The sequence below is a fragment of the Chlamydotis macqueenii genome, chromosome 15 (assembly GCF_036417535.1).
Source record: "Chlamydotis macqueenii isolate bChlMac1 chromosome 15, bChlMac1.mat, whole genome shotgun sequence".
In the NCBI taxonomy this organism is placed as follows: Eukaryota; Metazoa; Chordata; class Aves; order Otidiformes; family Otididae; genus Chlamydotis; species Chlamydotis macqueenii.
In genome coordinates, this window is record NC_141570.1 from 12,904,842 (window position 1) to 12,932,817 (window position 27,976).

The 27,976-nt window shown below is 57.7% G+C and overlaps 1 protein-coding gene across 1 annotated transcript; it reads left to right on the forward strand.

Annotated features, from left to right (window-relative positions):
- The first annotated feature begins 41 nt into the window (after positions 1 to 41).
- Positions 42 to 27,976, forward strand: ABCA3 (ATP binding cassette subfamily A member 3). The gene is made up of 31 exons (XM_086759439.1): positions 42 to 118; positions 4,497 to 4,580; positions 8,280 to 8,544; positions 9,096 to 9,223; positions 9,330 to 9,495; positions 10,852 to 11,111; positions 11,869 to 11,985; positions 12,553 to 12,673; positions 13,248 to 13,421; positions 14,048 to 14,229; positions 15,456 to 15,602; positions 15,956 to 16,085; positions 16,858 to 17,012; positions 17,393 to 17,548; positions 17,877 to 18,087; positions 18,363 to 18,513; positions 18,771 to 18,869; positions 19,067 to 19,259; positions 20,091 to 20,394; positions 20,720 to 20,993; positions 21,576 to 21,780; positions 22,280 to 22,499; positions 22,746 to 22,904; positions 23,470 to 23,642; positions 24,100 to 24,234; positions 24,384 to 24,578; positions 25,263 to 25,450; positions 25,555 to 25,725; positions 25,924 to 26,111; positions 26,214 to 26,287; positions 27,727 to 27,976. Exons 2-31 carry the CDS (start codon positions 4,527 to 4,529, stop codon positions 27,856 to 27,858), a joined length of 5,127 nt encoding a protein of 1,708 aa, XP_086615565.1. The 5' UTR covers positions 42 to 118; positions 4,497 to 4,526; the 3' UTR covers positions 27,859 to 27,976.

Sequence of the window (27,976 nt, forward strand, 5' to 3'; positions counted from 1 at the left end):
CGGTGCGGCGCATGCGCGGGGCGGGGCGGGTCCCGGCGGGCGGGGACGCGGGACGGAGCCGCATCCGCATCCGCAGCCGGAGCCGGAGCCGCCCGGCCCGGTGAGTGTGGGGGTGCCGGTGGGCGAGTGGGTGCGGGGGGGTGCGTGGGGAGGGGCGTGCGTGGGGGCAGCGGCTTTTCCGCGGCCGCTCGGCGGGGCCGGCCCTGCCGCAGCCTCCGCGGCCGCCTCCGCGCTGCAGCCCGGGCCCGGTGGGCGCCCCCCGCCTCCCCGACCCCGCGGGTGAGCCCGGCCCGGCCCTGGGCAGCGGCAGGGCCCGGGGGTGCCGGGGTGGGCGGAGGCGCCGTGGGCCCCGCTCCCTGGCCGGCAGCGCCGCGCCCCTGCTGGACCCCGCCGGGCCCGCCTCGCCGCTACCGGTGGCCCGGCCGGGGCGGGGAGCGCCCCGTGGGGCGGGGGCGGTGGCCAGGGGGGCTGCCGGCAGGCGAGCTGCGCCCCGGGCCCTCTGGCCAGGCGGGCACGGCCGCCTCCCGAATGTACGGGTAGGCCGCGGCGGGGTCCGGGCGTGTGACAGCACCGCCCGCGCGTCCCCGCGGCAGAGCCGGCCCGAGCGCGGGCGGCCCCCGAGGGGAAGGGGCTCGCCCCGGCCTCCTTTGCCCTGGGCTCGCTGCGTGGCCCGGCCTGGGCAGGCGGAGGGGCAGGGGCTGGTTTGTACGAGGGCTGGCGCCCACTGGGCGCCCGACCCTGTGCCCGTGCCAAATCCACGAGGCCCTGGATCTGCAGCGAGTTTGGCTCTTTACCTGCACCTGCAAACTCGGGACAAACGAGGGAGGCGTTCCTAGAGCACAGGGTCCGACCAGCTCTGATGCAGCAGCTCCTTCCCTCCCCTCCCGCCGCTGCCCCAGCGCAGGGGCAGTTGTGGGTGCGTTTCGCTCGCCCAGCACCCTGCCAGCCTCCCTCCGGGGCAGCGGCCTGGCACAAAACTGACCCCCCGGTTCTGCAGACGGGAACCAGCCCCGGCGCTGTTTGTGTTTACTTCGGCGTGTGAGGCCTGAAGTTCCTGTTTGAGGAAAAACTGGATGGGGACCTGGTGAAGCGCTGCTTTGGCGGAGGGCTGTGAGCCTGCGCTCTGTGCCTGCGCTGGGTCAGCAGCCCCTCGCGCCCCGCCGGGTTTGCAGCCTCCTGGAAAGTTTTATTGCTCTGTTTGCACAACCTCGCACGCTGCGGTAGGTGGGGCTTTTATGATCTGGCTGTGTCATGACTCTTGCATCTCTGTGAACGGTGAGAGGGGGAAGGAAAAACAGCAGCGAGGGCTGCTCGCCTCCAGACACCCGTGGCTGGTCTGGTGGCCACCAGCCCCGGTTGCGTTTTGCTGGAGACGCGCAGGCGTCGGAAATCGCTCGCTGTTCCTGAAAACGCTGGCCGAAAAAATTCCTTCTCCCTGCCTCCCCTTTCCAGCATGGGCGCTGCGGGGAGCAGAAAGGTGTTTCCCGCTCTGGCAGCAGCGTGCAAAGCACCTGGATACCGACAGCCCTCACCAGGTGCGTGATGCCAGCGTCTCAGGCACCGCGCGGTCCTTGGCATGGCCACGGAGACGGGGGCACCTGGCAGGGTCTGCAGCTCATCTTCTAGGGACGAGACGGTGCTTCTGCAAGTCGGTGGGGAGAAATGCCAATTGTATTTAAAAAAAAAAAAAGACAACGTCTGCCATTTCCAGGCCTTGTTTCTATGGGAACGGGACATCAGAAGAGCAGAAATGCGGCGAGTGCTCTAAAATAACCGCCAGCTCCTGGGAGCACGTGGCCTTTGCTCGGCTCGCCTGGCCCTTTCCGCTGAGGTGGCAGCCGGGGACGGCCTGCTCCCGGCTCCTGGCGACATGGAAGTGGGTCAGGAGGTGGGATGCTGCAGCCTTGATCCCTGCCGAGCCTCAGCCTGTCCTCATCTAAATCCACTGACAGGAGAGCTCTGGTCCAGGCTGGCAGCTGGCGCGGCCGCCACGTTATCCGGCACAGCTCAGCGCTGCGCTCGGCAGGAGCTGGTGGTGCTGGCCAGGCGGTGAGGACCTGTGTGGCTTCCGCCAGTCTGGGCTGCAGGTCGCAGGCTTCCTCGCTGACCTCCCTGGGGATGGCCAGGGCGAATCCGCGCTCATGTATTTAGAAGACTCTTCCTGCAGCCGCGGTTGGGTGTAGAGAGCAGGGTATTTCCAGCGAGGGGAGAGGAACTGGGTTGTTCTCCCAGAAGCTGGTGGTGGTGGTCTCTCCCGTCACCCAGATCTTTGTCTGTGCCTGTTGCTGGGAAGGTCAGTCTCCTCTTGCAGCACATAGTGCTGAGGTCAGAGAGCATCTCCAGAGGGGACAACCCGCCCTGCTGCTGGGCGAGTGGGCCGGTGCGTCGTAGGGTGTCCTCCCGCAAGGTATGGGTGGTGTGGTGCCTCCGAGGTCGTCTTGAGCCGGCTGTACACAGCCCTCCTTTCCTGCCAAAGGTGGTCCCGGACGTGGGCAGGGGGGCAGATGGGACCCTGCCTTAACTGCTGTGGTCACTGGCATCTCAGGGCTGGTCCAGGCAGCACCTTCTAAAGAAGGCTTTCCCTTCTGTGCTGAAAAAAAAATCATTTCCGTGGCTGCCCAGAGCCCAGAAAACCATTTTTGCTGTCAAATCACATACGAGTAGCCATGCTGTAACTGAGCTTCTTCCTGCTCTCATTCTCCAGTGAGTGAAAGGTCCGGTACGGGTTTTCTTGGCGCCCTTAAAAGCTTGGAAAAAATTTATTGGCAATAATGAAGTTTTCTGCCTTTGTGTAGTGTTTGCGTTACCCAAGAGCTGCTTGACATTTTCTCAGCAGCGTACCGGCCCTGATGGCAGCTGTAAGACCCGCGCGGGCGGTCGGGGGGGGCCAGCTTGTGTTTGAGGGTGCGGCGGGGCGAGCAGCCAGGAGAGACGCAGGTGGGATCGCTGCGAGGGCAGCAGCCTTCTCCAGCCTGACCTGTCGCGTTGTTCATCTTTAAAACGAGCAAAAAAGTTTTATTCCCTTGAATTGCTCTGGATTCCCTTCAAGCGAGCGCAGGAAGAGGTTTCTGCTCCTAGGGGGGCTTGTTTGGAGGTGTGTCGGATCCTGCCGTGTGCGGTATGTGAGCCAGTGGGGCTGGGGGACCTACCGTAGGGGTCCTGTGGCAGAGCGGTGGCATTTCTGCCAGGGCACACGTGGACCGGAGGCCAGCTGGGGGCAAGGTGCTTTGTGATGAGCTTGAGGCTGTTTAAGCTGCAATCTGGCAGCAGCTGCCTTTGCAAAGTCCCCTTTGCTGTTCCCTCCCTGCTTGCTGCTTTTTTTTCTGGATCCTAGAGCAGGATGCACGAGCACAGCTGTCTCTGTTGTGGGAATCTGAGTTCTGCGCATGCAGTAGCAAAGAGAAGGTGGGTTTTAGTTCTGAGAAGGCCCCAGGGTTTGGGTTGGGGATGGGAAGGTGCGTGCTGAGCCAGGAGGACATATCCGGAGGGCTCGGGGAGGGCGTTGTGTAGGGCAGGCTAGGTAGATGGGTGCTTGTTGCTTTCTCCGCGGACCTGCGTGGTTTTTAGCTTGTTCTCGCTGCAGCTCGGTTGCTCCCGGTTGTCGGTTCTCTGCTCGTGATGTGCGTGTACCAGTCAGTGGTCCAGGAGCGAAGGTCAGGCAGGCTGGGTCGCCAGCCTCCCTCTCCTCTCGCTGCGGCACCCCAGCTGAGGGGCTGCTCGGCTGCGTCCGGCAGCGTGGGCGGGCGGCTCGGCTTGTGCCAGGGCTGCCCCTGCTCTGGGCCGCGCTGCTGGGTGACTCGCTGCAAGCACGCCGTCGCAGCCCGTCTCCTGGTGGGACCCAGTGCTTCCTCAGGAAACACCGCTGCAAATGGAGACAAAAACTACTTGGAGAGATGGCAGATCCTTCCTGAGAGGGGGGAGAATGTGGGTGTATTGTCCTCAAGCGCTGACCTTCCCTTCTGTCTCCCTGCCCTTTTCTCACCCCCGCCTCTCCGAAAAGCGTTTGTGCTGGGAGAGCACGGCGAACGTTGCAAAAACAACCCTTCGCGTTGCGGGAGGGGGAGGCTCAACCTGAAATCCTCACCAGTCTCAAAACAATGGGCTGCAAGGAGTTCGGTGGCGTTCCTCGGGCCAGCGTTTGCGATTCTGTAACAGGTGCTCCCGCTGCTTAGGAAGGCTGTGCCCTGCCTGCTGCTGGTGAGGGGCCTCTGGTGCTCCTGAGCTGGGTTTCTAAACAGCGGCCTCCTTCTCTTGCAGCTCGGGTCAGAGGGAACGGGTCGTTCCAGAAACCACAGGCTGTGGCTCTTGTGGGTCAATAATGACCCTCAGAGAGGGAACACAACAATCATTTTCCCCTCTTTGGGGCCAAGCCAGCTGTTGCAACATCAGGCTGGAAACAGAGAGCAGTTCTTGCATTCCTGACGGGTGGGATGCCACCTGGGTCCATAAGCTCACAGTGTTCATGGCTCTCTCCTCTCTTCCAGGGTCCTGCGGAGCGGCGGCAGCGATCCCCTTCTGATGGGAGGATGGTTGTTCTCAGGCAGTTTGGGCTGCTGCTCTGGAAGAACTACATCCTGCAGGTAAGCTGGCGCCGTGCTCTCGGGGGGGCTGCCTCCGTCACCACTAAACGTGGGTACATCAGAGGTTGCCTGCGGTCTTGATTCTCCAGCAAACCTTCCCCGTGGGCCCACAGCATTTCCTGGAGGAAGACAGATCTGTTTGTGCACGTGGTGGCATCCTGCTTTTGCGCCGGGGAGAGACGGGGAGTGCTGCATGCTCGGTTGTCCCTTCCCCTGGAGTGCATGCTATGCTGTTCCCCTCCTGCAGCCTGGCCAGGAGGTCAGCTCCCCCTTTTCGGGGGGGCAGGATCACCCACGTACCCTCCTGTGCGACTGTCTTGTTACACAGCCTCCTCTGGAGGTGCTGATGGCTGCACGACACCTGAAAACCCACCAGAGCCCAGGTTTGATTTTTTTTTTTTCCCCTCCATGACTTTCTACAGCCCTCAGAAGCAGCTTTTGGGGGATCTTAAAAAAAAAAAAAAAACCATTGTTCTGGCATCTGCTCGCAGCCCAGCTCGCTGTGTGGCAGCTGGCTAATGATGAGGGATTTTGGGACGTCAGGGCCTCCTTGCCCTGCTGACCGGCAGCGTCTCGCCTGCTGCTGCTGCGCCTCCGAGCAGCGTGCGGATGCTGTGGCTCTGCTGGGACCCGGAGCCGGCCCTGGGAAAGGGCAGCGGAAGAGGAGGGAGCAGAGATCACCGCAGCCTGGCTTTGTGCTTTCAATTACCCTTCTGCGGATCAGGACGACGTTGCTTTAAAAATAAACAAAAGGAAGAGGAAAGGGCTGGCTGGGCTGCCTGCGTCCGGCCTTCTGGCGGGGCAGGGAGCAGGCGCAGGGCTGGGATGTGACCAAAGGGACCGGCTGCAGCTCTGATTTGCAGGCAGGTGCGTGCTCCGTGGATGTGCGTGGTGACCGGCCCTGTGAATCCCCCTTTGTTACCGCAGACACGTGTAGGGCAATGCCCCATCCCCTCTGCAGGGGAACAGCATCTTCTGGGTGCGCTCTGGGGCAGGGGCACCTCTTGTTGTGCTTTCTGAGGCCACAGGCTGACTCAGACCTACTGTGTCAGAATACAGCCTGCAGTCTTTGCTCCTCTCCACCAAAAAAATGTCCCGATGAAGACGCCGAGCTCCCAGGCCGTCGTCACCCCGGTGTGAAGACGGACGCTGGGACACGTGGCTTACTCAAAGCTGGGGCAGCGCTGGCCGGGCGGACGTGGTGATTATGGATGAGTCAGCTGACTCCAGTCAGCTCTGGAGTACGGCAGCTTAAGTGACTTCTGCGGCAGCAAAAGCCTGCGCTGGTAAATGTGTATTAGCCCGCCAGTTCAGGGAGCCAGGCAACCGTTCTGGAGACAGCCCGGGAGACTGAGAGGGGGTTAATACAACAGTAAATCAGTGGGAGGCAGCTGGTCTGCCAGAGCTGCATTATAAAGCCATCAGACATCTGCAAGGCTCGGTTTTACGAGCCTGGCCTTTGGAAGGGCTCCTTTCTCCCTGGCTGCGCTGCCGGGGAGGGCTGCAGCTTGTCCCTGTGGTTGGAGGGGGCAGCTCCTCCCAGGGGAAGCCCAGAGAGGGGATTTTGGCTTTGGCGGTGGGTACTGAGAGCTGGGGCGATGTGGGGGGCGGCTGTGTGGCTGTACACCTGTGCCCCCTCCTGACAATCTGGCCGAGAGCTGGTTCATCCCAGCTGCCGTAGGGCAGACTGTCCCCGTTCCCAGGAGGGCTGGGCTGTGCTCAGGGCTCTGTTCCTGCCCCGCTGGAGACTGTGCCCACCTTAGCATGCCCCAGTTGCTGCTTTTTTCCCTGTCCATTTAAAAAATAAAATATTTCTTCACTGCAGAGGGCCCAGGTGGTGTAAGTCAGCGGAGCTCAGTGTTTGGTGCGTGCAGATCTGAGGGAGCTTCCAGGGCAGCCGGGGCGCTGCCTCCGGCATGTGGTCGGTGCGGGCAGGAGAGCGGGCAGGTGAGGAGCCCTGGCAGCCGCAGGGCCGTGCCGTGCCCTGCTGCAGCGTGCTTGCCCTGTGCGGATGCCCAGTGTCTGCAGGCGCGTTTGTTACGGTGCTGCCCCCGTCGCTGCGCCCTGCCGTGATCTGGGCCGTGGCACCGCTGTGCCGGCAGCCGTGGGGCCGGGTGGGAGGCTGTTTAACAACACCGAGTGTGCAGAGGTGTCGGGAAGGGGCTGCGCCTCCAGGTGAAAAACCGATTGCTGAGACAGCAGAGTTGTGAGAATAAACCTCCTGGTGCTTCTCTTGGGCGTCCTGTTGCTCTTTCCAGCCCGGCGCAGGGGAGGGTGGAAAACCCCCTTGATCTTGTAAAGCCTGGCTTAGCCAGATCCCTCGGAAGAGGTTAATGCTGCTGCCAGGGACGTCTCAGTAGCTGTCACCGCAGTGACTGAGCTTTGGCTGCTCTGCTGCTTCTGCACCCGGGCTCTGGTGAGAGCAGATCGGTTTGCAAGAGGAAATGAGGCGGCTGGGTGCAGATTTCACCTCTCCCCCCGAGACCTGCCTGCACTGGGTGTGTGGGACACCCGGCCGAGCTCTGGGTGCTGCCTCCATCTTCCATCCCCATCCCTGCTCCAGCTGGCTAACACAGCTTGCAGTGGGAGCAGCCCGGTGCTCACCACTTCCACCTCTGCAAGCGAGCGTGACCTCTGCAGTGATTTTTACGAGCATAAATCCAACGATCAGCAGCGTCTCCCATCCAAAAAATCAGGGGGGTCACACTGCAGGGATGTGGGTGTGCATGGTGCTGGTCAGGACCGCTGCTCTCCCTGCCCCTCCGGTCAGAGATGACCCCGGTTCCCCTGGCACGAGCAGAGTTTTAAATGCTAATTAACCTGGGTTGGATGCTAATTAACTTGGGTTGGTGGCAGGTGTTAGGAGCTAGTGGGGAGTTTGCAGGAGGGGCTGCCCTGGGGGAAACCGCTGCAGGGTCACCCTCCAGCCTTGCTGCCCAAGGACATTCACTGAACTCGAGTTCGTTGTCCGGTTGCTTGAACCTCAATTAAAAATAATAAATGAGGCACCGTGTTTAGCGCTGACAGGCCTGGGGTGGAGGCAGAGCTCGTGGGTACCTTCTGCGTGATGCCTCTAGCCAGAGGCTGTGGCAGGTCCCAGCCTGGGCTGGGATGCAGAGCCCACGTCCTGCAGCCGCTAAGCTCCGGCTGAAAAAACCTCACTGACTGCAATACCTTTCTGCACTCTGCTTTACCTCCCCCTGCTTGCTCGTCCCAGCCGTTCACAAAGTTACAACATTTTTAGCTCCCAGCCCTGTAAAGTGTTGGGTGAGGCTGCTCTGCTTTGGCGAAAGCTCTGCTCTTCGCTTTCCCCGCCGTGGCTGATCCCCACCGGAGGGGCACCGCTGCGGTTGCCTACGGGAGAGGTGCGGGCAGACCCCGAGTGCTGTCTGCTCCCGAGCACAGGGAAGGGGCAAACAGCCAGCTCAGCTCCTTCGAACTCGGCAGAGTGGTGGGCGAGGCTCTGAAGGAGGAGCGGTGGGATGGGAAGGGGATGCCTTGGCTGGAAGCTCCTGAAGGATGTGGGAACCGGTGCGGCATTGTTCCTAGGCTCTGGAAAAACCTGGGTTGTGAAACTTCACAAAATGCAAGAACACTTCTGCTACGTGGCAGTTGCATGGCGTGAACCTCCTTACTGTGTTTGATCTACCTTCAGTGTTTACATCTTTTTTTTGGGGTTTTTTTTTTTTTTTAATGCAGACACGGCAGATCTTGGTGACAGTCATTGAAATCTGCCTGCCGCTGCTCTTCGCCGCCATCCTGATAGCGCTGCGGCACCGGGTGCACTCCATCAGCCACCCCAACGCCACCATCTACCCCCCCGAGACCGTGGATGACCTGCCAGGCTTCTTCTACCGCCGGCACCCCAGCAACCCCTGGGAGCTGGCTTACGTCCCCTCCAACAGCAGCGCCGTCAGGAGCGTTGCCGAGGCCGTGGAGAGAGCTTTGCCCATCAGCATCAGAGGTGAGCAGGGGCCGGGGCTGCGGCTTCCACCCCCAAAATCGGTACGAATTTTTACTCTGATAAATTCCAGGGATGCATCGGTTTTGTCAGAACTTCAAGGCAATGGGTTTATTTTTGTTTCAGTAAAACTACAGGATTTTGTTTTGATTTTTGGTCGCCTTTCATGGCGGTTTCCATCTAGAAAAGTATTGCCCTAAAATAGCTAAGGAACGTGGCTGTCACTTCCCCAAGACGAAGTATTTTTGGAAATCTTGTTGCACAGAAAATTTTAGAGCTTCATATTCCAAACTGACGATAACATTGGGATTTTCTCTGGAAGGAGAGCTGACTCCTGCTCTCAAGGAGGAGGAATCGTCTGTGTGCCCCGTGGCGGGTACAGCAGCATCCCGTGTAGATCCCTCATGTCTGACAGCAGCGGTGTTTCCCAGCTCTGGCTGGAGCACATCCCTCGTGTCCTGGACCAAAATGACAATTTTGGTGATTGTTGAGCATCAGCCCATGATGAGTTGCTGTACTCCGTGCCTGCATCTCTGTCTTTCCCCTCTCCGCAGCTCAGGGCTTTGCCTCGGAGAGGGACTTTGAGGAGTATGTCAAGTCGGACAACCGCTCAGGCAGCGTGCTGGCCGCCGTCGTGTTCAAGCACTGCTTCCAGCAGAGCACGGCCCCGCTGCCCCTCCAGGTGAGCGGCGCTGGGGAGGCGCGGGGACACCGTCCTCCCGCCCTCTGCGACCCAGACACCGCTCCTTTCTGTCCCATCCGTGACGCCCTTTGCATGCTCCTTCCAGGTGGACTATGAGCTGCGCTTCAAGTACAGCCCGAGGAACGCACCGCGGAGCGAGCAGACGGGTCTGAACCCCAACCTGGACCGGGACTGGCACACCAGCTACCTCTTCCCGCTCTTCCAGCTGCCCGGGCCCCGGGAGGCCAAGTTTGCCGATGGCGGGACGCCGGGTGAGGGCCGCCTCTCCTCTGCCGCGGGCTATTTCTCGGCCAGAGATGGGCGTTACAGGGATTCACTGAGGCTCTGAGTTCTTAAATAAGTAGTTTAACTTATTTTTAAATTATTTGAATTAAATTAATTTAATTTTGTTTAACTATTTTAGATCAATATCGCATGACCTCTTGGGCATCATTGGCCTGTGGGTGCCTCTGCTGAATAAGAACAGATTTTACCTACATGAATTTTTAAATTTTAGAGTTTTCTCTCTCTTTTTAAATGTGTTCTTAATGGAAAATTTATTCCAGGGTCCAAATGGCTCACTGTTTGTTATCGTGCTGCTTAAATACTTTATAAGTAAATAGAGCGGTTCTGTGGTTTGATATAGGTTTTTAAGGACAGCCAAACCACCGACGGAGTAGGAGGCAGTGGGGATGTTGCCAGAGCTGGCACTGGTTTAGGGCTCGATTTTTTGGGAGCTTCCTCTGTGGCCGCAAAGGGGATATTTTCCTCTGTTGGGTTGCTCCTTCCGTCGTTCAATAGTGATGTCAAGGAAAAGACTGAGAGGCTAAGCAAGCGGGTGAACGGGTTTTGCTCCGCAGTGTAAATAAACCCGAGCGGACGGTATCTGCTGGTTCAGGTGTTCCGCAGGACGGGGTGACCAGCAGCTCAGAGCAGTTCCTTCCTGCAGTGTTTGTTTAGTAAATTGGTTAACATAAAACATTGTTCGTCTCGTATCTTTACTTTTTCCTTCTCTGTCTAGGTCATTTTAAGTAACTGACTCTCAAAATGCTCGCTTGGGGCTTTGTAAGCAGAATTTGAGTTTCCATTCAAGTAACGTGTGGCAGAAACCCCACAGAAAAATAAACGGGTTGAAAATTGAAAATCTTGCCCTGTTTTCTAATGCGCAAAAATCTAAGCCAAATGTGTGAGTAACAGGATATATTCTTCCTCACCAAAACCACGCGGTATCCCGTATTCTCTTGGTTTACAAAAAAAAAGGACCGAACACAAGCTCAGCGACACTGGTGGTGGTTAGAGATGGTGGAGAGTCTCCCCGTTACAGAAATAAAGCCGTGCCTGCAGAAAGGCAACTGCCATTTAAATTGCATTTTCCTGCCAGCTGCTTTTAAATGATGATTATGGGAGATTTAAATTGCTGTGATTTAAATCCTTCCCGAGCCCTCCCGTGTCTGCAGGAGCGTGTCGATAGTGGTGTTTGTTTTGCTTTTCCTACAAGCTCTTTTTTTTCCCCCCTGTTCTTCTTCCCAAGCAGTCCCTCCTGTAAAGGCTGTTTCTCTCCTTCTGCCAACGCCTCCCTCCCGAACCCAGACCCATCGCTGTTCCCCCGTGTCGTTTTGGCCCTGCAGGCTATATCCGAGAAGGTTTCCTGGCGGTGCAGCATGCGGTGGACAGAGCCATCATGCAGTACCACGCCAACGCCAGCTCCACCGGCCTGCTGGAGAACATCTCGGTGGTGGTGCAGCGCTTCCCCTACCCGGCGTACGTCAACGACCTCTTCCTCCTTGCCATCCAGAACCAGCTGCCCCTGCTGCTCATGCTCAGCTTCACCTACACCTCGCTCAACATTGTCCGCGCCGTCGTCCATGAGAAGGAGAAGAAGCTGAAGGTAACGTGAGCGGTGGGACATGTGGGTCCTCCCCACCCTCTGCGGCGTTTCCCAACAGATGCCGCCTTTAAATTAGGAACTAAATCCCTGGTGGGTTTGGAGCCAGCGAGCAGGAGGTGGGGATGGCAGTGGATTAGCAAGCCCCAGGGAGGAATGTCGCTAATCCTGCTGCCGGGACACAGCTCGGCTCTCCTGGCTGTGCAGCCAAGGTTGCTGGACCCTGACGTTTCTCCTGGGCTGGAAGGTGGCTTGGAGAGAGGGCAACACTTGTGGGTTCAGGAGTTTTCCAGACTCAGGAGTTCAGCATGTGGGAAGCAAGATTTTTGTCGTTTGAACGTAGAAATCCATGTGTCTGAGTTGTGGCGTGGGGGCAGCTGGAGCTCGGCTGATGTGGCGGTTACGACAGCAGGGCTGAATACAGGGCTTGGCGTCCCCGGGGCATGGGGTTGTCCTGCCCACTGACAGGTGACTGAGGTGACTCTGGCAGCATCAGCTGCTGTGGTTTTGGGTTCAGCTTAGCTCTGTGCGGAGATGTTCTTTCTCCTCTGGCGGTGGCAGCCCCTCTCCGGAGAGGTGGGGGACACCATGTGATGCTGAAGGCTGTGCAGGACCACTTTGGTGACACCTGGGGCTGCCACCTCCCTCACTAGTGCTGCAGGGCACAGCCACCACCAACCTGACCAGGTCCTCCACCTCGCCCTGGCCATGCCCGAGAAGTGTGGGTGCAGCCCTGGGTGACGGCATGACCTCCCCACAGGAGTACATGCACATGATGGGCCTCAGCAACTGGTTGCACTGGAGCGCCTGGTTCCTCATGTTCTTCCTCTTCCTCCTGGTGTCCGTGTTTTTCGTCACTGTGCTCTTCTGTGTCAAGGTGAGTGTCCCCAGGCCACTGTTCTGCAGGCCAGAAGCTCTGTGCTGGCAGGACACAACGATGGCGTGGGTTGGACTGTCCTGGTATCTCAGGACTCCTCCACATGTGTAACAGAAGCTGGAGCTGGCCTTCTCCAGAGCTGGGTGGGCAGAGCTGCGCCCCACAGCTGCCTTTCACGGCAGGGGTGACATCCCCAGGGGGGCGCTGAGGGAGCCCCATGGGCACCGGAGAGGCCCAGGCAGTCCCATGCAGAGCGGGACCACCCCACTCCTGCAGCCCCGTGTGACCTTGGAGGGACTCGAGCTCTCCTCTCTGCTTGCACCCACACCATGAGAAGCAGGAGGTGGCTGCCTGGATGCTGAGCAATGTGTCCCCTGCCTCTTAGACCCTGCATCACACAAGGGCCACACAACCCATATTTCTTCCTTCTGGAGGGGTCTTGGAGAGCTTGGGTATTCTCACCCATCTCTCAGTTTGTCTTTAACCCATGGAGAACATCAGGTCTCAGCTGCCCCCACATGCCTGCAGCCATGGCCAGCCCAGGGCGTAACCAGATTTTCTCGGTAGGTGAGCGAACAGGGAGCGGTGCTCACCAACAGTGACCCCACACTGGTGTTCACCTTCCTCGCCATCTTCTCCATCTCCTCCATCTCCTTCAACTTCATGGTGAGCACCTTCTTCTCGAGAGGTGAGTCCCTCCCGGCTGCCTCCTTGCATTGCTGACCCGCGGGGCTAGAGGGACGTTATGGGGCTCATGCTGTAAAATCTTTGGTTACTTTTTTGGTTGGGAGGCAGCTCTGGAGGTCGTTGGTCCATCCTACTCAAAGTAGGGCCAGCTTCAGAGTTACGTGAGGTTGCACAGAGCTCCATGTTGGATAACTTGCTTCGTCTTGTGGAGAGGGAGAGGGGGACTTTCTTCCCTTTTTTGTCTGCGTTTTCCCCACGGAGCGTGGGAAGGGATGTGTGTACTGTCACTTCCCAGACCAGACAAGCTCATGCATTAGGACATCATCCAGCTGTCTTGGCCCCAGGATGCTCTGGTCTGGGATGGGCAGGGTGCTTCCGCAGCAGCCCGCTGTGGAGTTGGGGTCCAGTGCTGCTCCCGCCTTGCCACAGGACTTGGGCCACTCCTCGTCCTGTGCCCCTGTAACCACCCTTGTGCAAAAGGCTTGAATCTCCATGGATGGAAAGCTGGTGAGAAATACTTGGTGGCATCACTCTATTGTTGACCTTTTCCCTTCTGCTTTTCTCTGTGCTGGCAGCAAACGTCGCGGCTGCCGCTGGCGGCTTCCTCTACTTTTTCTCCTACATCCCTTACTTCTTCATCTCGCCCCGCTACGACCTGATGTCCCACAGCCAGAAACTGGCATCCTGCCTCATCTCCAACGTGGCCATGGCCATGGGGGCACAGCTGATAGGCATGTTCGAAGGAAAAGGTGAGCAGCTGCCTCCTGTCCCTCGGGCTGGGTTGGGTCTGGCTTGCCTGTGGTGTGAAGGGTGGAAAGAAGTTAGGGAGAAACGCTTTCCTGCTCTTAATGAGAGCTGGAGGGCTAATTGCTGATTGCTCCCATGGGTCTTATCAGCTCCAGGGCGCTGCCCCTCCAAACCCGAGCCCCTGGCAGTGGGCTGTGTGAAATGCTGGCATCACTTTAATTACCAAATGATTTCTGTTCTAAGGGGTGGGAATCCATTGCACTTCCTTCTTTGCAGCATATATCTTTAATTTCTATGTTAATAAGAATTTTTTCTTAGCACTTTTTTTTGCAAAGTGATGGCAGTAAAAAGGCAGCTGCAGTGACAGAGGAGCGGTGGCTGGAGAAATTGCTTCTTCCCAGGGCAGTTGCAGAGGAGGTGATGGAGGAAGCGTAACGGGGTGGGGAGCCTCGAGGTGTCTGGGTGCTTTCTGCTGTGTCTTTCCCTCCATCTGTAGAAGGGATTGTAGAGCCGTGCATGTGCTCCTCGTTACAGAGCAGTGAATTAGGACAGGGAATGCTCTCTGACAGCGTTGGAGAGCACTTTGTCCATGGGTGCAGAGGTGGGCAGTGGCCCGTGTGCCTTGCAGGGACTGGCGTTCAGTGGAGGGACCTGATGAAGCCTGTCAGCGTGGATGACAACTTTACCTTAGCCCAAGTGCTGGGGATGCTGCTGCTGGACTCAGTGCTCTATGGCGTGGTAGCCTGGTACGTGGAGGCCGTCTTCCCAGGGGAGTACGGCGTGCCTCAGCCGTGGTACTTCTTCTTGACGGTGAGCACTTCTTATGCACCGCTTCTCGGGGGCTTGGTGGGTGTCGCTCAGGATGGTCCCCGCCTCTGTCCCACACAGTGAGCTAGGCTAACGTACAAGGGTGGCACCATCTGGCTCCAAATTCGCGGGGCCTGCAGCATGTCCTCAGTAAAGGCGGACGCAGCTGTATTATTTTACTGAATACAAAGATCTTCTTGGCTTTACATCTTTGTCCTGGCGCTCGTTGGCATGCAGGGTGTTGTTAAGCGTCTCTGTGCCCCAAGCGAAGGTGTTGGAGGGAAGACCCGGGTGCGAGTAACCAGATCCAGTCATTTGAAACTCCCCAGGCGCTGCCATCCGGCTGGACCGGGGCGGTCTGCGTCCTGCTGCCAGCCCTTGTGTGCTGGTGCCAGGGGATGGGTGACGACTGTCACCCCGTCGGCTGAGCTGCCCTCGCTGTACCAAGGCATGTGCTTGGCGTCGTCTTCAGCGGCTGTAGCTGTTGTGGTTGCTGCCTGCTGAGAATTCGTTAAGCCACAGCAGCACAATTAGTTTAGACCCTGTGGCTGTATCCCTTGTTCTTTGACTGGGAGGTTTTTCTGCCTCCCCTCTAAATTCATTACCCCAGCATGGTTTCACTCCAGCGTCCCGCTCCCTCTTGCAGCTAGCTGAGGGTAGCGGAGATAGAGCTGTCTGGCAGAAGCCACAGCAGGGTGCTGATTTGGGGTCCGGGAGCTGTTGAATCGCTATTTCCATGGGGATTTAAGGTCCTGAACATTTATTTTCGTTCACAGAGAGCCAGGTCGAAAAAAGGCTGTACTTGCAGCAGCTGGACCCCAGGCTGTTTGTATTTAGTGTATGTCAAAGTTTTTAGAGGAGATGATCATCTGTTGCGTAGGCTCTTCTGGACAGGGTGCTTCTGCCAGGGCAGTTTTGCTTCTCATCCAAGTACTGACCTTTTCCATGGGAATTAAGATGGGGAAAAGCTGCCTGTGTAATCATGGGCAATCCTGCTGTAAGGGGAATCCAGGGAAAGGCAGCAGGGCAGCAGAGCAGTTTCGTCCTCTGTCTGCCCTGCCTGCCCTGCCTGCTGAAGATATGCTGGTTGGCAGGTCCCAGGTCAAGGAGAGTGGTCTCGGAGATCCCTGGGAGGCACCTGCCTGGTAGGAGGAGGGTGGATGAGGCTGGGGAGAAGAGATGGTGTCTGCCTGTGTCTGAGTTTCTTTCTCTCTGCCTTCTTCCATCAGCCCTCATACTGGTGCGGACGCCCCAGGACTGTCGTGGGAAAGGAGAAGGAGGAGGAGGAGGACCCCGAGAAAGCCCTGAAGAGCCAGTACATTGAGGAGGAACCTGCGGATCTCGTGTCAGGAATCAAAATAAAGCACCTTTCCAAGGTACCGACTGCCCAGTGCAGCACGAACACGTCATGCTGTTGTTTCTGTGAAAAGTGCTGCCTGCAGGCAGCTTCTGTGTCGTTCCACTGCCCTCCTCACCTGGGGCTGTGTTGCTTGGCTGCTGTAAGGCAGGGCAGGCTCTTCCCCAGAGCTGGCTGTGTTTTGTTGCGGGCTGAAGTGTTGGGCACTTGCAGGTGCGGTGACGTCTGTATTTAACTTGAATTATAGACCTGTTGTCTAATGCCGACACCGCATGAGCGTCACGGGGTTTGACTGGTGGGCGGAACGGAGAGGGCAGAGGTGACAGCGCTTGCCTCGACTGCAGTATCAACTCGTTAACCTGATCTCCACAGGTCTTCAAAGTGGGAAACAAGATGAAAGAGGCAGTCAAGGACTTAACGGTGAACATGTACGAAGGGCAGATCACCGTCCTGTTGGGACACAACGGTGCTGGGAAGACCACCACTCTGTCCATGCTCACAGGTGGGAGCTGCATCCTGCTGTGGGGCAGGCGCAGGGCAGGGAAGGACTGATGGCTTCATTTGCAAAGGGGAGCTGTACTTCATCTCTGAGGCTGAGGAGGGACTTCTGCTCTTTCCTGAAGCACCTCTGGTTCACTGGGCTGTTGTCCAGGGATGCCAGGGGAGTGAGGGGCATGCCACTGCCTGGGGAGATGGAGGGAGTGTGAGGGTCCGGGCCCAGCCCTCCACAAGAGGCCAGTGGGGGAAATGACAGCCAGTCTTTGTGTTGGGGAGCCCTGAGAAGAGAAAGGACTCGCTGTAGGATGGGTCTCTGCAGGCTTTATCATGATGAGGCAGGGAGGGCATGGACCGTCTTCATTCCCACACTGCTGAGCTCCAGGCAGCCTGTTTTGACATGGTGGACATGGTGACCTTCAGTGGTCCTTTCTTCCCTGTTCCTTGTCACTCTGTGCTGATCCTGCCAACGCGGGGCACTCACGGGACCTTCCCTGGCGCTCTGCCCTGGCTCACCTGGCCCTCTGCCAGGCTCGCCTGCCCGCTTCCCTCCTTGCCGGCCTGCTCTGGCGGCACTGCCAGCTCCACCTCCCACCCACGGATGCTGTGCAGCCCACCCTGCGGGCGGGAGGAGAAAAAGCAGAGGGCTTGCTCTGACTTTTGACAGAAAGCTGCACGGAGGGTGGTGCTTGGCAGGACCCCCACCTTTCTGCCGGCTCTTTGCTGCCTGAGTTTATCCTCAGGCCTGAGCTGAGGCCGCTGCGTCTCGCTCCTCCCAGGTCTGCACTCTCCGACGAGTGGGCAGGCGTACATCAACGGCTACGAGATCTCCCAGGACATGGTCCTGATCCGCCGCAGCCTGGGCCTGTGTCCCCAGCACGACGTCCTCTTCGACAACATGACGGTGGAAGAGCACCTCCACTTCTACGCAGGGGTGAGCATGGGGCTTGCAGGGAGCACTGCTCTGGGGGGAGACAGCCCTGGGCCACCCTGTGGCTTCCTGAGGCTAGGAAAGCGTGGTGAGATCCATTGAGCAGAACGGCCCTTGCCTCCTCTTTCTGCCTCATCTGCAGACAGGAGCTCCCTGCTTGGCTGATGGGGGATGGAGGGTTGCGGGCAGCATGGCTCTGCAGAGACCCCCACGCTGGCTGTGCCAACTCCTTTGGGGTCGGGCAGGAGCCCCTCTCTTTGCTTTCCTGCCTGGGTGTGGTGGAAGCAGCATGGTGGGGTTTAGCAGCCCGTTGCTGATGTGGTGGGAAGGGTGACACTTAACCCTGCAGGCAGACTTAACCCTCCCTTCCCCCTGTGTGGCAGCTGAAGGGATTCCCATCCTCCAAGTGCCCTGAGGAGATCAACCACATCCTGAGGATCCTCAACCTGGAGGACAAGCGCCACTCCCTGACCAAGGCACTCTCCGGCGGCATGAAGCGCAAGCTCTCCATTGGCATCGCCCTCATTGGCGACTCCAAGGCAAGCATCTGTGACGGGCTCGCCTTGAACCTTTCTCCCTGGGGCCAATGTAGGCCCTTCTGGTGGCTCTGAGGTTGTCCCTCACCTGGTGTGAGCCAGTGGGAGATGCAGGGACAGCGAGGAGGGGGCAGGAGCACCCCCACAAAGGGGGACAACTCTGAGGACAACGCCCTGAGGCTGCAGTGCAGCTCTGCTGCGTGGTGGCTGGTCCCCCAAGCACAATCGTTGCATGCATGTTGGGAGGTCAGGGCTCCTTCTGGGCCCTGGGTTGCCCACTGCTGAGTCTTTCCCAGCCCCTTTTTGACCAGCACCCATCTCCTGCATGCAGGTGGTGATGCTGGATGAGCCGACGTCAGGGATGGACCCAGCCTCTCGCAGGGCCACGTGGGACCTCCTGCAGCAGCAGAGGAGCAACCGCACCATTCTGCTGACCACCCACTTCATGGATGAGGCTGACCTGCTGGGGGACCGCATAGCTATCATGGCCAAGGGCGAGCTGCAGTGCTGCGGCTCCTCGCTCTTCCTCAAGCGTAAATACGGTGAGGGAGGAGCAGGCGGGCCGTGCTCAAGGGCTTCTCCTTGCCGGGAAGGAGAGGAGTGGGGTGCAGGGCAGGGAGGAGGACCCACTGCTCCCTGTCTGATGGCTGCTTGCTCCCCATCTTGCTGCTCCTTCTGAGGCCCATCCCCATGCTTGCTCTGGCATCGTGTCCGTAGCCGTCAGTGCTCTGCAGTGCCTTAGCATCCCTCTCTGCTCCGTGCCCCAGGGCCAGACTGCGATTTACCCTCCTCTCCCTTCTCTTGTGGCTCTGCCCAGGGGCAGGATATCACATGGTGATGGTGAAGGAGCCCTACTGTAACCTGGGGGAGATCTCCCGCCTCATCTGCCAGTACGTCCCCAACGCCACCATGGAGAGCAATGCTGGGGCAGAGCTGTCCTTCATCCTGCCCAAGGAGAGCACGCACAGGTAATGGCATTGTCCCCTGCTTTCCCTTCCAGCTGAGTCCCCTCATCTGCCCACACTGGGGCACACGCTGTTTCCACGAGCTTGCCGGAGAGGGGAGCTGCTTTCTCTGTCTTCTGGGAGCGCAGCTGTGCCTGCCAGATGTTAAACACAGGAGGCAGCGTCTTCCTGGTACCCCCAAACAGAGGGTTGCTCTGCTGGGCGGAGCTGGCCTGTGATGCCAGGAGCAGCAGCATCTGACACCCCGCCTCTCCGTTCAGGTTTGAGGCCCTGTTCACGGAGCTGGAGCAGAAGCGGGAGGAGCTGGGCATCGCCAGCTATGGCGCCTCAGTCACCACCATGGAGGAGGTCTTCCTGAGGTAGGCAGGAGGGAGGCTGGCCCCGGTGGGATATCGTCTGGTGGCACCATCTCTGTGTGCTTCGGTGAAGGCGGTGTCCTACACAGCTCACTGGGGCACGTGTTGGGTTTTGTCTCTTGGGTTTGTCTTCTCCAGCTCTGAACAGCTTGATCCTGCCTGGGTCCGTGTTTCATCACCTGGTTTCCCTCCTGGCACAGGGTTGGGAAGCTGGTGGACTCCAGCATGGACATCCAGGCCATCCAGCTGCCTGCTCTTCAGTACCAGCACGAGAGACGCTCCAACGACTGGGCCATGGATGACTCCAGCAGCCTCAGCGGGATGACGGATATGACGGACGACAGCGGGGCGCTCATTACGGAGGACTGCTCCAGCATCAAGCTCAACACCGGGGTGAGCGCTAGGGCTGTCGGTGCAGCAGGAACGGGGAGCACGTGTGTGGAGGGGGCTTTCGGAGCAGGGTTACCAGGTGGCGCCTCCCCCGCAGCTGGTCTTGCTGGTTATTTGGAAGTTACTAAAGGAAAAGTGGGATCTGCATCTTTAGGAAAAATTATTTTTAGAGTCGTCAGGTTGGTCACTGCCGTCCTCCTCATGTTAATGTTGAGAAGTGCAGAGATGCTCTTGAAGGAGTCCCAGGTGATCTAAAGTGGTTTTCACCTGCCATTGCTACATCACTTGGGATTTCCAGCAAAGAGATGAGAAAAACCACCTTCCTTCCCTCGCTAGGTTTGTGTTTCAGATCCCTGGCAGTCCTTCACGGCCTGCTGCCTCTGCTCCTGGGATAAATTTCCCCGCATTTCTCAAGGGCAGAAGGGGAGAAAGATGTTTGTGGGTTTAAGAAGGTGCTTGCAGGGGCGGGGCTGGGAGCTCTGCAGCGTCTCAGCCCGGTCGCTTTGGCAGGCAGCCGCGTTGCAGTAATCCTTTTGGTGAACCTCAGATGCTGAGGGGTGGAGGAAGGTAAGGATCATGGCTGAAGCTTCTTTTAATACCTGGGATCCCAAAGCGGCTGCGTGCCGTTGGGAAGCCGTGGAGTTTGATGGGCCGAGCTGGACTCAAGCAGCTGCCCTGCTAATCCTTTTACAGGCTTGGCTGGAGAGTGGGATGTGCTGCGGGCTTGTGGGCTGCGTGCAGGACGGGGAAGTGGTTTTGGGGTGGTTCCCCCATCGGCTGTGTGGGGTGCTGTGGCTGGCAGGGCTGGCGTTGACCTGCGTTTTCCCCTCCCAGTTCTACCTGTGCTGCCAGCAGTTCTACGCCATGTTCATGAAGCGAGCCATGTACAGCTGGCGCAACTGGAAGATGGTGGCAGCGCAGTTCCTTGTGCCTCTGATCTTCACTGCCTTTGCCCTCATCGTGGCCAAGACCTTCCCAGGGCCCAGGGACTCCTCTGGGCTGCGGCTGACGCTGGAGCCCTACGGCCAGACCATCGTGCCTTTCTCCGTCTCGGCCGCCTCCAGCCTGTCGCAGAGGCTGGCAGAGCAGTACGTGGAGCTGCTGGACGCCCAGCGACAGTCACCGCTGGAGGTGCTGGGTGAGGGTTCGTGGAGCAGGTGATGCCCGACGGGTGTGCGGGAGCCACGGGCTTCTCCTGCCAGGGCCCTTGGTGTGGGTGTCCCAGGTCCCAGCTGCGGCATCGCTGACCTATCCCCTTGTATCCTCTGCTGGAGGAGGGTCCCACAGTTGGCAGGACCCCTCCTCACCCAAGCAGAGCTGTGTCCTCTGTAACCCTATGTTTGTGGCCATCATCGGGGCTAGGGTGGGCCACCAGGGCTGGGGTGGCTTGGAGTTTTTTCCAGTTGGCCCCAGTTAGCTCTCATGTCGTGGAGCCTGCTCCTAACAGCTGTGGTGTTTGGCAGGTGGCCTGGAGGAGTACCTCATCTCAAGAGCCTCCGAGGAAGGGGGAGCCTTCAACGAGCACTACATTGCAGCCGCCTCCTTCGAAGGAGTCGGCAACCGCACGGTGGTCACTGCGCTCTTCAACAACCAGGCGTATCACTCCCCCGCCACGGCCCTTATGCTGGCTGACAACGCTATCTTCAGGGTACTGGCGGGCCCCAATGCCTCCATCACGGTCACCAACTACCCTCAGCCCCGCAACATCACCGAGAAGGCCAAAGACCAGCTCATGGAGTATGTCCGATGGCACAGCGCTTGCTTTCCTGCTAGGGCTCGTGACTTCATGGGTACAAATTGGCTCGGTTGTACTGGCTTCAGCAGAGGAGCCAGTCTGGAGCTTCTCAGACCCAACCGCAGCTGTGGTTGCACTTAGGAGGTCAGAAGAGCAAAGCTGTGTAGATGACTTATGTGCCTGAGCCTGGCAGGCGCGTCACCCCTTGCACATATCTTGGTGGTTGGGTATTCCCCTCTAGATCCTGATTTGGGATGGTTTTCCCCAGGTGCTCAGAGCAGAGGGGGCTGTATGACCATACACTTCACCAAATCCTGCATCCGGGGTCTGTGAACCTCGCCTGTACGAGAAGGGACATGCATGGGACCTCGTAAAGGCGGGGTGGAGGTTTGTGGTGGGCTGGGAGGGCTGTGCAGGGGAGATGTTTATCTGACTGAGGTGCGCTTTTCTTGTGGGGTTTTTCTTCTGCACGCTGGCGTGGCGGGTAGGTGTAGCCTCCACAAGAAGCACGACGTGGGTGTGCTGTCCCCACATAGCCTGTCGAACTGTCCCTGTCCTAACCTGCCCCGCTGCTCTCCCCGCAGAGGCCAAACTGGGTTCGCCATTGCCATCAACTTGCTGTATGGCATGGCCTCGCTCGCCAGCACCTTTGCTCTGCTGCTGGTCAGCGAGCGGGCCATCAAAGCCAAGCACGTCCAGTTTGTCAGTGGCGTCTACGTGGTCAACTTCTGGCTTTCTGCCCTGCTCTGGGACATCATCAACTTCCTCATCCCTTGTGCTCTGATGCTGGTGAGTCACCTCTGACACCCTGATACCCTCCTGTCCCCCTCTGGGGTGGGAGCTCTGGGCACTGCTCCTCTGGGAGAGCTGGGATGTGTGCGGGTCCAGGGAAAAGGATGAGGCCACCTGGCCCTGGCACTGTCTCAGTTAATAGAAAGGACCAGCAAGAAAGCTGTCCCTTGGTCCTTCTGGGAGCTGGGCCATGGCCAACCAGCTGGGTCAGTCAGCTGCAGCCTCAGGCACCTGAACACATGGGTGTGGGCACGAGGAAATCTCCAATACATGGCAGCATGGAAAAAAAATCCCCAGATCTGCTCTTCTGCATCCCAGTCTGCAGAAAGAGGGCTTCCCTTGGGGACAGGCGTAGGCTGCTGGTAGCAGCCCCCTGTGAGGGGTTATCCCTGCTGTTCCAATGCTGCCATTACCTCGCTGCCTGGGCCATTGAGACAAGGAGACATTGCTTGCAGTTAAGACAAACGTGCGCTCTCCTCGCATTGCTGTGCCCCAGGTGATATTCCAAGCCTTTGACGTGCAAGCCTTCACCCAAGACAGCCATCTCGTTGATGTGATGTTGATCTTCCTCCTTTATGGCTGGGCCATCATCCCCCTCATGTACCTTCTCAGCTTCTTCTTCTCGGTGGCAGCCACGGCCTACACCCGTCTCACCATCTTCAACATCCTCTCAGGCACAGCCACCTTCCTCGCGGTCACCATCATGAGCATCCCAGGTGGGTCACTGCCCTCCGTGCCTGCCCAGCACTGCACCGTGCCATTGAGGAGAAGATCCAGCCCCCACGGGGACTCTTTCACCCTAGGACTGTCCTCACACTAGCAAAAAAACCCTGCGACAGTCCACTTTTGCTCATTAAGTGTGTCAAAATCTGTGTATTTTCCTTCTGAACTTGTATGTATCAGGGTCTTTCTCTAAAACAAGCTAACTCCAATCTTTTCATCCTCTTGTGCTCCTCTTTCAGAGCTGGGGTTGGTGGACCTCTCCAAAACCCTGGATAAAGTCTTTCTCATCTTACCCAATTACTGCTTGGGCCAATGCATCAGTGACTTCTACCAGAACTACGAGTTCATTCAGTTTTGCACCTCCTCCGTTGAAGCCATCTTCATCTGCAAGGCGTTCAGTGAGTCTCTGTGTTGGTCCTTGCCTGTCCATCCTGGCCATCCCACCTCAGCCGTGCCTGGGGAGTCTCCCTGGGTGGGTGGTGAGGCTGGGCAGTATCATGGGGCCTCTGACCAACCTGGGCAGTAGCTCCGGGTCCCATTTTTAAGGAAAAAATGGGCACCGTTTGGTAGCTATAGGTGGTCCAATTAAGGAATCTTTTCCTTACCAAGGAGCTGGAGGAAAATGTAGGCTAGGGCAAGTTTCACAGATGAGTAAAGAAATCCCAGTTACGGTCCTGAAAGAGTAACTTGATCTCTGCGTGCCTCCACTGTGCATCTTCTGCCAGATCCCCTCCAGGCCTGAATCCTCTTGAGGGAAGTGTTGGAGAGAGCTGTGGACAAGGAGCCCAGCGTGGGCTGGGATAGAGACGAGCATTGGAATGAGCTGTGGGCAGGGAGCCCAGTGTGGGCTGGGGCGAAGATGAGCCTGGCAAAGCCTTGGGCTCACAGCTTTCTCTGGAGCTTATCTACTGCTCCCCAGAGTGTGGATTGATCCAAATCTGATTTTGTTCCATCCCTGCTCAGATATCAGTTATCAGATGAACTACTTTTCCTGGGAAACACCTGGAATCGGACGATACCTGACCTCTTTGACTGTCCAAGGTTTCTCCTTCCTCTTCCTCCTTTTCCTCATTGAGACGAACCTTCTCTGGAGACTGAGAACTTTGGTCTGTGGCATCTGCAGGCGGCGGAAATGGGTGAGCTGAAGGATGTGGGAGGGAGGAGTAAGGTGCCCTTGTGCAAACCAGGGGTCCCTGTGAGCTGGAAACATGCCCATGTTGTTTGCTCGGATCTTGTTCCAGTTCCTGGGGTCTGTGGAGTTGTGTAGTTTCAGTGCTCAGGCATGCAAATCCTGCTTCTCCCACTGTTCAGGACCTTGCATGAAGTGTCACTTGTAGGTTCCAAACCCCCTGGGCCGTTTGCGTCTCCACTTAAATCATCTTCCTGAGGGAGCATCTCTGGTGCTGGTTGCTCAGAGGGACAGATCCTGTAGGACGGGTGGGTTGGCAGAGGGAGCGAGGTGTCCCCAGAGGTGGCTGATGGAAGAGGTGGATTCTGCCCAGATCGGGAGCACTTGCCCCAGGTCAGCGTAGAGGAGCCCACTTGTCCCACAGCAGCCAAGTGGCAAAGAGTGTTTTTCTCCCCTGTGTTTAGGTGGCACTGCTGAACAGGGTGTCTGTGCTGCCAGAGGACAGGGATGTGGCGGATGAGAGGAAGAAGGTTTTGGAGTCGCCACCAGAACTGCTATCATCTCTCAGCAGCCCTCTGGTCATCAAGGAGCTCACCAAGGTGAGGAGAGCATGGCGCTTCCTGGGCATCCTGCTGCCAGCTGAGCCATGGTCCCCACAGGGCTGGTAAAGCCACCGCTTGCCTTGGTGAACCTTCGAGCGCCTGGCACCTGCAGTGACTGGCATGGCTTGTGCGCTGGTCTCCACCAGGTCTACGACAGCCGGGAGTCCCTGCTGGCGGTGGACAGGATCTCCTTGGCGGTCAGCAAAGGGGAATGCTTTGGCCTTCTCGGCTTCAACGGAGCAGGCAAAACCACCACCTTCAAGATGCTGACTGGTGACGAGAGCATCACGTCAGGGGATGCCTTTGTGGATGGCCACAGCATTCTGGCCAACATCAAGAAGGTACTGAGGGCTGCGGGGGCGGAGGGCGGCATTGCTGACAGTCCTGTGTCTGCCTGGGCTGGGCCACCTTGCAAGTGCCTCTGAGGAGGCAAGTGGGTCAAACCTTTCTAGAGCCCTGCTAGAGGTCTCCTTGCTGGGAATTGCCCGCTCCCTTCGGAAAAGCAAGAGATGAGATTTCAGTTTGATCCCTGATACCAATACCACTGTCAGCCCCAGGCAGTATCAGGTGAAGAGCACGTGGGGAGGATCTGCCCTGAAAGCATGGCCCTGCTTGCTTCCTCCCCTGGGACTCGGCCCTCTGTTGGGCTCTTGTCCTCAAAGGCCAGGACACAGGGAAGGTACAGACCATCCAGTGCTTTCCTTCTCCTGAGAGCCTGGGCCACCTGAAATGGCCCCTCACAATGAGGAGCCAGCTTGGAAAATGGAGTGTGAGACCATGCAGTTGCTGTCCTGAGGCATGCTGCCTGCGTCCGTCCCCACCAGACTGGCTGCGCCAGCGATGGGGGAGTTCCCCTCTCGTTTCACTTGTGGTTTCAGAGCTGCAGCTCGGTCCCCGTCGCTTTAGGCAGAAACCTTGCAGAGGTTCAGCAGAGCCCTGTGGGTGCCAAGGCACCTTCTGGCTTGGACATCTCCTTGCAGAGACTGCCTGTGAGCTAATCCCCTTTGGGTTCCTCTTGGCCCAAGGTCCAGCAGCGGATCGGCTACTGCCCGCAGTTTGACGCCCTCCTGGACCACATGACGGGCCGGGAGACCCTGAGCATGTACGCCCGGCTGCGGGGCATCCCCGAGCGCTACATCGGCAGCTGCGTGGAGAACATGCTGAGAGGGCTGCTCCTGGAGCCCCACGCCGACAAGCTCGTGAGGACCTACAGGTGAGAGGAGGCTGGAGACGCTGTATCCCCTCTGCCCCTCCTCTTGTGTGGCTCTCCCTGTGCTCATATCCGGTCTCTGTCCCCATTCCCATCTCCTTCCACAGCGGTGGTAACAAGCGGAAGCTGAGCGCTGGCATTGCCCTCATCGGTGGTCCCCCTGTGATCTTCCTGGATGAGCCCTCCACCGGCATGGACCCCGTGGCCCGGCGTTTGCTCTGGGATGCAGTGACACGGACGCGGGAGTGCGGCAAATCCATCATCTTCACCTCCCACAGGTGACGCTTCTCTGAGCAGGGCTTGGGATGAGAGATCAGGGAACAGCCAGGAGGGTGGTGGGGTCCAGGGGATGGGTGCTGCCTGCAGCCGGCAGTGGCTGGCTTTTCCCTCCTCCAAAAGCCCAGAGAGGAGGGAATCCACTGCTGTTTGGTCTCGGTGCTCCTGCCCTGCTGAACAAGTCCCCTTCTGTCCTGCAGCATGGAGGAGTGCGAGGCGCTGTGCACGCGGCTGGCCATCATGGTGAACGGGCAGTTCAAATGCCTGGGCAGCCCCCAGCACCTGAAAAGCAAGTTCGGCAGTGGCTACACGTTGCTGGCCAAAACGCGGAGTGATGAGGAGGGTGAGCTGCAGGCCTTCAGGGCCTTCGTGGAGAAGACTTTCCCAGGTACCGTGAGCTGCTGGAGCGGTTGCCCCCCAGGGGAGGGCAGGATGCTGGTCGTGAGCTTTGGTGAGTTCCCTAACTGCTCTCCTTGCTTGTCTCTCCCAGGCAGCGTCCTGAAACATGAGCACCAGGGCATGGTGCATTATCACTTGACCAACAAGAACCTCAGCTGGGCACAGGTAGGGGGGTGCTGGAGCCCTGTTCCTGCCCTTTCGCGTGCTCTGCTTTCACGCTCAGCTCATCTTCCTTTGCTTCCAGGCCACGCTCTGTCCAAAATCCAGGTGGTTTACAAAAACCAAGCAGATTAAGAAGTGGTTTTCTCCCTGACCCTTTCCTGCCTCCTGGCCCAACCAGGTCGCCTGCACGCATGGCCAGCGTCCAAGCACACAGGACGCACCGTGTGTGCTGAGCAGGGACCACTCCATCCCACCCCCCTGACCTGGCTGCCCTTGACCACAGCCCTCCAGAGGGAAAGCAGGGTCCCCTTGGGGAGCAAGAGCTGGTTTTCCCTTTGTTGGTGCATCCCAGAATATTTCATGAGGGCTCTGGAGGGTGCTGGGAGGGATGGCGTGGCAGTGGTGGACACAGCATGGCTCCACCAGCACCGCTCTGCCCCTCGGCCCACAGAAGCGCCTTGCGCCCCGGCTTCTGGTGCTGCGGCACAGGGGCACTGGTGCTGTCCCAGTTGGGGCCACGAGAATTGGCCAGTTGGAACTGAGCTGCGGGAACTGGTAAACCGCGTCATGGACCCTGTTGGATCCCAGTCCAGGGGCGGACATGAAGGAATGTATCTGTAAAAAACTGCCTATATAACTCTAGGTTATATATGTGAAAAAACTATCTGCATACAGTATGCAGAGGTAGTATAGAGAGAGTACATACAGGTAGCTATGTGCTATCAATCCATAGGTAGTGCACAGAGATAGATATGTGCGTAGTATACAGATAGTTTTTATATAGTGTGTATGTTTAATATATCTCTACTGTATACTCTGTATATAGTGTATATAGTTTTTTATATATTTGTATACTATATACTCTAATACTTTATGCTCTGTATACTCTGTAGAGTAGAGTGTGTTGTACAGTATAGAGCATATATACTATATAGAGAGTACAGAGTATACAGATTATGTAAAAACTATATAACTATATATAAAAACTATCGGTATACTATACCATATACTGTATACCGTACTATATACAGAAAGTTACGTATAGTAGACTATATTGTCTTTTATATATTATATGTATTTTTTTCATATATATAATGAATTGAGCAGAACCCTTGAGCTGGGATCCCAGCCCAGGGATATGTATAAAACCCCATACATATATATGTGTGTGTATGCATCATATATATATATATATATATATATATATATATATATATATATATATATGTGTAAAATACATACCCAGCATGCAGGTTTTAACGGGGCCAGGTACTCTGCTAAATACTCCACCTCCTGGCTTCCCCCCACCCCCTGCCAGGGAAGGCGTCGCTCCCCCCGGGTCTCCCCTGAGCAAAACGCTTCCTCTGCGTTCTCAGCCGCAACGCGCCGGGCCCTCCCGCGGCCGAGGTGCGCTGCGCTGACTGCCCTGCCCTCCCTTGCAGGTCTTCGGGGCCCTGGAGAAAGCCAAAGAGAAGTATCGCTTGGAAGACTACTCCGTGAGCCAGATCTCCCTGGAGCAGGTCTTCATGAGCTTCACTCGCTTCCAGCACTACACAGAGGACAGAGGGAAGTGAGGAGGAGCCCCCTCGTCACGGACTGGCCCCGCGGCCTATACATAGTATATATAGAGACAGTAATTTATATATCGGCGTGTCTTAAATAATGTATAAATGTAAGAAACTTTTCACCAGG